The 9,874-nt window shown below is 40.9% G+C and overlaps 2 protein-coding genes across 3 annotated transcripts in view; one reads left to right on the plus strand and one right to left on the minus strand.

Annotated features, from left to right (window-relative positions):
* LOC116673837 (carboxypeptidase O) overlaps window positions 1-9,874 on the plus strand; it is a 66,067-nt gene that overhangs the window by 19,635 nt on the left and 36,558 nt on the right. The gene's annotated exons all lie outside the window — the stretch shown is intronic.
* The window catches only part of cckbra (cholecystokinin B receptor a), a 44,189-nt gene that overhangs the window by 10,022 nt on the left and 24,293 nt on the right, over window positions 1-9,874 (minus strand). Inside the window, exons 4-5 of one of the 2 annotated variants that reach the window (XR_004327882.1) lie at window positions 8,684-8,811; window positions 6,203-8,149 (exon numbers count right to left, since the gene is read on the minus strand). Coding sequence is in view for 1 of the 2 variants with exons in the window: in XM_032506160.1 (XP_032362051.1) it covers window positions 7,578-8,149; window positions 8,684-8,811 (700 nt within the window). In the remaining variant the exon portion in view is untranslated. Of the gene's footprint in view, window positions 1-2,879; window positions 8,150-8,683; window positions 8,812-9,874 lie in introns of those variants that run through there. The other variant, XM_032506160.1, reaches the window with a different exon arrangement.

Below are 9,874 nucleotides of genomic sequence, written 5' to 3' on the forward strand. Positions count from 1 at the left end.
CACAGGCATCTGGAAACACATTGTGGCCGAGGAAAGACATTGTTGGCTGGAATTACAGATGAATTAACAATGGTGTGGAGCTCTGCAGCCTTGCAGGTGTTGAATAACTGAGTACATCTGAAACATATCAGGATGCATCACCAGTGTACTGGGACTTAGCTTGTGATCAATGAGATTGTAAATCCCACTTTGTAGTCAGAAAGCCGTTTTGGAATCCAAATCAGCTAGCTTGCACTTTTCGGTCCTGGGATGCTGATCTAGTCCCAGGACATTATAGCTGAAGGGGACAAAGGAATGGGGACTGCAGGGACTTGTTTTATCAGTTGCCGATACTCCTGCGGGGATTTGCGTTGTAAAAGTTGTGTTTCATAAATGATTGTCTATCGCAAATTGCTGATTGCTTCTAGTATTCTCCTGCGTCACAAGTGTGGCTCTTGTTTGGATTAGTAAAACATTTTTAAATGAGCGAAAGGAAACGCTTTCATGTTGCAAATCTCAGCTTCTACTGTCTTTTGCAGATTTGGTGAAACTGGCCTCTTGTCCTTGTTTGCATCAGTTTTTATTTTATTTTATTTTTTTAGAGCTTTTTTGCTAAAACATCTGCCTGCATCTGGAGCAGACGCTATGAGAGTGAACCAAAAGCGTGAAGTGGCAACCTCTTTCACATCATCCATTATTAACATTAAACTATTGATAATAGCAGCTTTGAAACCATTGTCAGCCACAGGTAGAGGTGTCAGGAAATAAATTATTTAGTATCAGCAGGTTGCTCAGTTGCATCAAATAAGCTGCTGATGTCACAGGCCTAGACGGGTTGTAAGACGGACCTTTTTCATAGAAGATTGTTTGACATCTCAGGCGTGAATAATCAAGAGAATGTTTGCTGAATTCCATTTAGCTGCTTTAGTTTCAGGGTCCTGGTGATGAGCATGCAGCCTCACTGGGATCATTGAATAGAACGGAGCCTTCGTTAATGTTATTAGCAACAGCTGTGCTCTTATGACATGTCTTCATCAGTCTGATTAATGTAACAGTCAATCAGCTAGCACACCTATTAATCAGCTGTTGTTTCCTAACACCTCTACCGGCTGTAGCTGATGGTTTTCATTAAAAACCAAAAGCTTGAAACCGCAACTGTGCTTTTTTTTTCTTGTTCGTAGAAACTACTTTTGTGTATGTGTGTGTTTTATCTATGTGGATTTCCTGTTTTTGTTTTTACAAAATATTAACATTCGTAATAAAAAGCAGTTTAGGTCCAAACGTACTCTTTAAAATAGCAGGATACAATGCAACTCTTAAACGCTTAAAGGAGAATTCTGGTCGATTCCAACACGTAGCTCTGTTGTTTGTACATGTGGAGTGCTGTCAGTAGAGAGAAAAACACAACCAATCGGTGTTGCCTACACATGATATCCCCCTGCTAGAGTTAGCACCCAACAGGCTTAAGCAGGGCAAGTTTAAATATGTTTTTAGCCTCTAATCATGTTCAAAATGTCATTTAAAGTGCCTACCCATGTGCAGTGATTCCTTCCGAGAACACAGTGAATCTGAATGCTGGAGATGTGAAAGAAATGCATGAAAGTTATTCTATTCAGCTGTGTTTAGTTCCTGTGTTGAGTGCTCAGGGACCGTCCACAAACTACAACACAGAAAAGACCTAAAACAAAAATATGCAGGCTATCAATTTAATGATTAAATAAGGTAGTGTCTCCAAACTTACCTCCGTTATAACTTGTCTCCTGCTAGTTGTACTGCAGCACTTACTTTAAAAAAATAAGCATATACTTATTTTTGCTATCCTTCATACCAATTAATGTTTTTCAGAGCGGAGAGCAGCCTTTAACCCATATCCATTACAACAGTAAACAACGTAGCTATCATTAGTATTCAGGGGACATGGCGTATTTCGCTGTGCGCTCTGACTGTGTGAAATATTTAAAAAGCCTCATGGGTTTCTGCACCGCCTGAGAAAAAAACAAATCTGTTTTTACACAAGGCGAGGTCCACGTCTCTGAAGAACAACTTGAGAGAAAAAAAAATCATTTTCTCAGTTTTCTGGTCCAAGACAACATATTAAAGTTGTGGCTGGGTTGCTATGGTGATAACTCTTGAGCATTCAGCTTCTTCCTTCATACCTGCCCAAGACATGTGAGTTTGAACTTCCCGAGGGCTTCTCGTCCCCCGAGGACCTTTACATATATTCTCTAAGCTGACCTGCCATTGTTTGTTGTTTTTATTATAATTTATCTACATTTTTTATGTTTCACTGCAGAATACTTACTCCCAGTCCAGCTTTCCTCTGCTTAAGATCCGAAAGGGTTTCAAACTTCAGAACGCCTAGTGCAGGGGCAGTTACTGTTTATCATCGAGCATATTTCATAACAGAAACCTATTTTTTTTTTTAGAAGAAATCACACACGGCTCTCACACACATAACACAAGTCATAATCACATTTTTCCCAATATTTATTTTTGTTAAATAATGGACATTTGACATGAACCAAACAAGACCGCATCATTATACCTATATTGTAGTGGAGATACACTAAAAGCAAAACATCACAAACCTCAATAATCTCACATTTAAACCCTCTCACAGACAAGATAGGTTTTAACTAACATACAGTTACACATTTTATAGTATTACAATGTAGCACACACTGTCACCAGATGTGACAAAATGTAATAAAAATGTAAACAGACCAGGAGACTGGTTTGGTAAACATTTCGCACATGTAGACGCACAAACACAGACAGCTTCACCATCAGGGAAGGGTTTCCAATGGGAATAAAAGCTAGATATATGATTTCATCACCTCATCTCTACGCCTCTCTTCATCTCAGAATTTCTGAGTTTGTTTATTTGTGCCTTTTTTTTCTCCTCGAAGCTGAAACTTTAACTTGCATGTCAACACCATAGACTACAGTATATAAATGTTAACACTTAAGATGCTACTTTAGAAGGTGATACGAAGCCAAACGAACAACTCCACTCTTCCTGTCACTCATTGTATGAGAAGGAAGGGGGAATAAGAAAGCTACCAGAGACACATTTTCCCTTTTTACAAAGAGGTACTTTTGAAGGCTGAGTAGAAAATGAACATGAAAACAAACAGATGAGAGCAGGTTCTTTTGATGATCACATTATTTTTTTCAGGTGCAGAACCTGTAGGCCAAAACATAATATTTAATTCTGTGCCTGAGGTGAAGCTACAAAAATCCCTCTTTGCAATTATAAATTATTCTGCAGAAGAACAAAATAAAAAACCCAATAGAGGCTCTCACACACACACACACACACACACACATCTTGTAGCCATTATAAATATTTGAGACACAATATCTTCTAATTTACTTATGAGCGCTTTTGACAGTGTTTAATACTGGCTGAAAATCTCATAACTCCCAGCAGTCAACCACTCAGCTTTGTTTGTTGCATTTTTAGGAAATCATAATGAGCAGCTTGAAACGGCACAAATGACATTCTAATAAGTCATCCCAAATACGGAAAGGGTTACTATTTCACTGCCAGAAAAGTGACATTAATGATATACGACTGCAGTTTATATTTTGTGCTGTCACTTCTTTTTGTGTCCCAAGATGGTCAAAAATTGTTACATGTGTTGTGTGCGGAAATGAAGAGGCTTGTTGTTTTTTTCCTCCTTGTGTGCCGCCTGGAGCACCTAATGGGTTTCTTGTTGAGGGAGGTGGAGATAAGAGAGAAACCGACTGTGCAAACGCTCCCATGTCTCGGTCTCATTTCAGTTTCAATTTGCATCAGGCATTGTTCTGGGGACAGGGTAAGAATTTGATTTCTCACCCCTTGGGGGGGGGGGGGCTTCATTTTTTAACTTTGTTTTTTGAGGAGTCTGTAAACTTACTGCTTTATGGTAAAAATATAAATGATTTCGGTAGCTGACTGTAAGCTTCAGAAGACATTCACACTGAACAGAGGCTTGGTGGAAGGGCTCCAGATGGCCTTAAAGGAAAAATAAGAAATTTTGGGAAATGTTCTTATTTGCTTTCTTGCTGAAAATTAGACAAGTCTATTGCTATCAATGAATATGAAGCTACAGCAGCAACCCATTAGCTTAGCTGGACTGAAAAGCAGGAGGAAACAGCCAGCCTGGCTCTTCAAAGATTTAAAAATAACCCCCATAAAAACGTAACTCGTTTTTACACTTTGTGTTTTCATGGATAAAACAATCCAGATACCAGGGTTAATATCTTAGAGGTGGTGGATGAGGCAGACTTGTTGTTTTCCCCAGTGTTTCTATGCTACACTAAGCCAAGTGCCTGATGGCTGTCGCTTCGTATTAAGCGTATAGATCTGACATCTTAACTTTCGCACCTTGTTTTGAGATTTTAGTTCAGTGATCTCTGCATTCAAAAGATTAAAAGACCAAAATCATCTTCCACGTTAGTGTACTAAACAACTCGAAATGACTACAGAAGCATGTCCTGTAATGAGGAAATGAGTTGCACTTGTACAAAATGTGCTGAGTAAAACTAGCTTGACTCTGGAAGGTTTGCTCACTTTAATAATGCATAAACCTGCTGGCCGGCTGAGGGAATAGAGAAACCGATACATAAAACTCAACAAAAACAGAACATTTTTAATTGCAAATCTCTACATCTCTGCAGGGCTTTTACCATATCTGTTAGTTAGCAAGGTTACCCAGACGTTTTTGCACTGTTCATTCATAAAGCACATGACCAGAGCGTTGTAAATCTACAGGTCATGATATTCATGTAACATGTAAATAAATATTGTTTAATGGAAAGTGAAAGTGTGCACAGATCGTGAAATAAATCCTGACTACATTTGCAAGGTTTCTACTTAAATAAAAAAAATCACACAGGGTTGAGGCAGCCAGGTGAGGGGTTTAGGAAAGCTCTGCTGGGGATTTTTATGTCAGTTGTCTGCCTGCAAGCCGAGCTCGCCGCTACCTCTGCCACAGCCTGTAAACTGCTCTCGGACTGCGCTTGTGCCTGCAAATCTCAGCTGTCACCCACACGCTATTGTCATTCATGTATTCATACGCCTCTGCACTGAAAAGAATAAAAAGGAAGGCAGGGGGGCTGCAGGGACTGTGAGTGCTAGGTGATGGGAGGACATGAAAAAAAGAGGACCAAACATGAAAGTCATAGGAAATAGCAGCACTAAGCTGTCAACATACCCCGTGTGCAGGACAAAAGTATTACTTTACACAAATCCAGATATTTGTGTGTTGCAAAAGCCAACTGTTAGTCTATTTTTATCTTATTGTGGTTTTAAATTATTCACTGCAACACTATCGTGTCCATATTTTGGCAGAGTTGACTGAATTCATGAATGACATCATGAATCATTTTCATGAGAATTTGGAATTTGTTAAAGGCAGCGTTGGTAATGTTAAAAAGCTGGCAATATTTGAAAGTAGCATCTCCCGAGGCTACGTCTAACCGCTGGCCTAGGGGCTCCTCCCACACACAGACGTGCACACGCACCGCTGCTTCACAACAGAGCGGAGAAGGGACGGTAATTTCACTGATCAGAACTGCTTCATGTCTTAACCAAGAGGGTAGGCCTCTCCTCTCTAAGCAAAGCTCCCTATGGTGCCATTTTGATGTTAGCCAGCCAACACCTGCCATGAGCATCCCATTGACTGCCATTCATTTTGGCGCCACTTTGACAGTGAATAACTTTACATCTGAAGCGTTTAAAGACTTGGAGGCTACGCTCGGCTATCACGGGAAAAGTGCTTCTAATGGCCTTCACTGGTCTCTGTCCAAAACAACAGGGTCTGTTGGTCCATTTCTTTAACTGTCTATGGTCTTAAGAGCAACCTTTGCTTTTGTCCTGTAAACCTGCAGTAACGCGGGCGGCGAAGAGCATTGAGCTCAGGCTCGTACACACTTGCTATTGTGCTTTTATTCTAATTTCTATAACTTCTGTTGACATTACTTTGTACTTGGTTTTGCCAAACAATTTTCTCCTTATTGTAGCACATGTTGAGCTCCATTCTTTGAATCTTGTACGCCAGCCTCGGCCACAGTGTATGAATGTGTGTGAATGGTGAATGTATCCTCTACGATGTAAAAGCGCTTTGAGTAGTCGTTAAGACTAGAAAAGCGCTATATAAATACAGCACATTTACATTTACATTTATCTAATTAATTAAAGGGCTCAGATGTGGTGCGTCAGCAGAGACATAGTTACTTACAAAGGGAAAGCCATGAGATTTGCACTGCAGGAGAGGTGAGGGTTCCTGAGAATCACCTTGTTAGTCAAAGCCTAGAAACGGGGTCTTTATATGTAGGTAATGCTCAGAGTAATTGGCAGATCTGCAGCGAAAGGCAGAGAAAGTACATAAAAGATTCTGCAGAAATAATTGAGCAGAAAAGGTGAGTTTGAATGAAGCACTTACCCATGCCATCTGTAGCTGGGTCAGACTGGAGCAACTAGCAGGTGCAATCAGCCTTTCTGTAATGAGTCACATCCTGATGTTACTGTCTGCATGAGTATTCAACATACATTTGTAGCACTGGCAACAGGAGATTTCCACGACCAAGTCTGTTTGATTCCAGTTTGTTATGCTGCAGGGTGGATCAACATGAAACAATTGCCTTATTCTAAATACCAGGCTTTCATATTTATGCATGCCAAGAAGTTATGTTGATATTACAGTCAGATAGATGTTTATCATCAAGATGTTTATGTAAAGATGCACCTGCCTTATCAGCCTGAATCACAGAGCACTGCTGCAAAACAGCCAACACATCTTGTTATTAATGAGAATCAGACGAAGTTTGGATATTAGCAGAAAGAATGCTGTACATGTAAGAAATGATGAAACATAACTCAATAAGAGTGAAACACTAAGTCAGAGCTGACAAAAAGCTTGTCCAGAAAAAGCTGGACTAACTTACTTTGATAACTCTTTGTGTAAATTGAAGGATTTGTTGCTGTTTAAATATTTCAGAAATCAGGGACCCAGCAATATTCAACGTTGCCCTGTGTAGCCTTCAGTAGAATAATTCTGATAACATAGAGAAAGCGAGAGATAGATGCCCTTAATGAATGAAGATGAAACAACATTAAACACAAAAGAAAATCTATACTGATTCATTGCTGAGGTAATAGTCCTCGTTGTTCAACAGTATGTCTCTGTCAAAAGTGTTCCTTTGGCACAGTAAGAACATTAAGACAGTATTTACAGGTACACAGGCTATTCAACGCAGTTTTTCACTAAAATGTCTGCCAGCTAGTGAACAAACTACCATGACAAACGAAGCCACACAAAGAGCACAGGCACTTGATGTTCTCTGCAGGATGCAACAAAGCGGATGCTGCCAATTAAACACAAGAAAAATGTCGCCAAACTGAAACAGCTTTTTCCCCGCATCACATTCTGCAACCATGCACACAGAATTTTGAAGGAGACCTTTTAAAAAGGCCTAATAAACAAGGGCGGGGATATTACTCAGTGCGTGACTCATAGCATATCAAGATGAAGAGTGAAAAATGAAAGATACAGACAAAACAGATGTCCTGGCGGCCGCAGATGTGAACCACCCAGCTCTCTCCTGCAGGCTCAGCAGGTGCCCGTGGTGCTGACGGTGGTGTAGCTAAACTTGGACATGGAGGTAGCCATGGACGTGGCCATGGAGGTGGCGGTGACACCGTCTTCTCCTCCCTCCTTCCTCCTGCACCACCAGCGACAGAGCCGGTTGCGGCAGCAGCATGCAAAGGTGGACAGCAGGGCCTTGCGGAAACGGGTGTTCATGAAGCAGTAAATGATGGGGTTAACGCAGGCCGAGGTGTAGGACAGCAGGTGGATGAAGGAGATGGGCGCTCCCGAGAGGGCTTTGGAGGCTGACCTCAGGTCAAAGGCCTTCCATGTGTTGGCGGAGAACAGGGGCATCCAACAGATGAAGAAGAGCGCCACGATCACCATCAGCATGCGAATGACTCGCCTCTTAGCCTGCAGCTTGGCCTCTGAGGTGTTGCTGCGGGGGCGCTCAATTTTGGCCCGGGTGGCGCCAGATGAGGCAGAGAGAGTGGGGAGCTCCACAGCAGAGGAGGGTTTTTTAGACACCTGGATGTAGCAACCATCGTCATCATCAGTGGACCCTGTGGCAGCCTTTCCTACACCGTTCTTCTGGCCTGAGGACAGTCAAAATGTACATTTTGAAGAGCTTTGGTGGATAATGCAAGTACCAAGTATTAAAGGGCAAAGGGATCTTTGATAATTGATTACAGCAGGCACAGAAATTCTGTGAAAAAATGCTAAGTTCATTATTTTTCTGCATACCTAAGAAATAAAACGCTATGTTTAGCAATAGGTTGCAACAGTTGCTAATGAAAGGCTGTTTCACATTGTCTCAACTTTGATGAATTGCACACCAGACTCCATTGTAACTGATGCTCCTTATGCACACAGTAACAACAGCAGCTATTATAATAATAACTTAAAGGGACCATATTTCAGCTATACCTGATGGAGAAATTCCAAAAATGCATAAAAACATCCAGAGTAGGTATTACTGAGAATAAGCTTCACACAGGTCCATAAAAAGTGAAGTAGATGTTTTTGTCATTTTAATTCATTCATGAATTAAATTAAATTCATTCATGAATAAATTGATGGGAACAAAAAGCCTGTTGCCGTTTTTGGATTGAATTTATGATGGATCTCACCGGTGGTCTCTCTGTTCTGGCCCAACTCAAAGTGAATGCCTCGGAAGAGCTCTCTGGAGATCAGACCGTACGCTACCATCATTACCACCCCCGGGATGAAGAACAGCGTGAACAACAGCAACACATACCTGAAAAACAGATGGAGTGGAAGGAGATAAACAACGGTCAGAGATGAAAAGGGAGTGGAATCAGCCCTCAAAACCATCCAAATACATCAGATTCTCTAGCAGATGGCTGGAAAACCTGCAAGTGAACTTAAAAAAATAAAATTTTCAAACCCCTGCATGCATGTGTTGGAGCTGTGCTGGAGGCCCTACAGATGGTTGTCCTCTCTCAACAGACCTCTTTACACCTGTGGTGTTAAAAAAAACTGCAGCTTCCTGGGCCAGTTGTGCAGCTTCTGCCTGCAGGCCGTCGAGCTTGTCGGCACCCTGTGGTTTAACCTTCCTCGATACTTGCAAAACCACTCAGGGCTTTTTTGCTGATGCTATGTTTTGCATATATCTACCAGTTTTATATGTAAATCCCTACCACATACTTTAATGATGTTATAACGTTGTCGGACTCATGATGGACATTATTTAAAAAAAAAAAAGAAGAAAAAAAAAGACTGTTCAGCTATAGCTTTTTTTAATTACAAGCATTACTCTGCCTTGTCAAAACCTAACACATGAAGTTTAAGAAAATTGTAACCTGGAGAAGCTGCAAATTAGAATAATTGATTTAAAAAAATACACTGCATGATGTTGATCTTCCCAGCATGAGGACACATTAGGTCTCCATAGCTTGCAGAGTGAGGCGAACCAGTGAGCAGTTAGCTGATGCAGGTCTAACACTACTTTCTTTAAGAAGGTAGGAGCCGTCCTGTTTAACTGAGGGAAGGTTTTTAACACAACCTTATCAAACTCTCCTGTTAACATACTGTATTGACAGTTTACACAGTAACACATGTGCATATTGACACATATGGTATCGTCACATGGATACAGCACAATCATACTAGACAGTACACAGGGCTATATATAACCCAACAGAAAGAAATGGTTTTTCATTTTGCCAAATAAATATGCTGTAAAATCACGATTGCAAGACATTTCATGCTGCCCCAGGGTGTTTTCTGAGCATATGTTTCATTTTACCGGCACAGAAAGAACAATGACCGTTACGCTCTCTCTCTCTCTCTCTCTCTCT

The sequence above is a fragment of the Etheostoma spectabile genome, chromosome 24, assembly GCF_008692095.1.
Source record: "Etheostoma spectabile isolate EspeVRDwgs_2016 chromosome 24, UIUC_Espe_1.0, whole genome shotgun sequence".
NCBI classification, from domain to species: domain Eukaryota; kingdom Metazoa; phylum Chordata; class Actinopteri; order Perciformes; family Percidae; genus Etheostoma; species Etheostoma spectabile.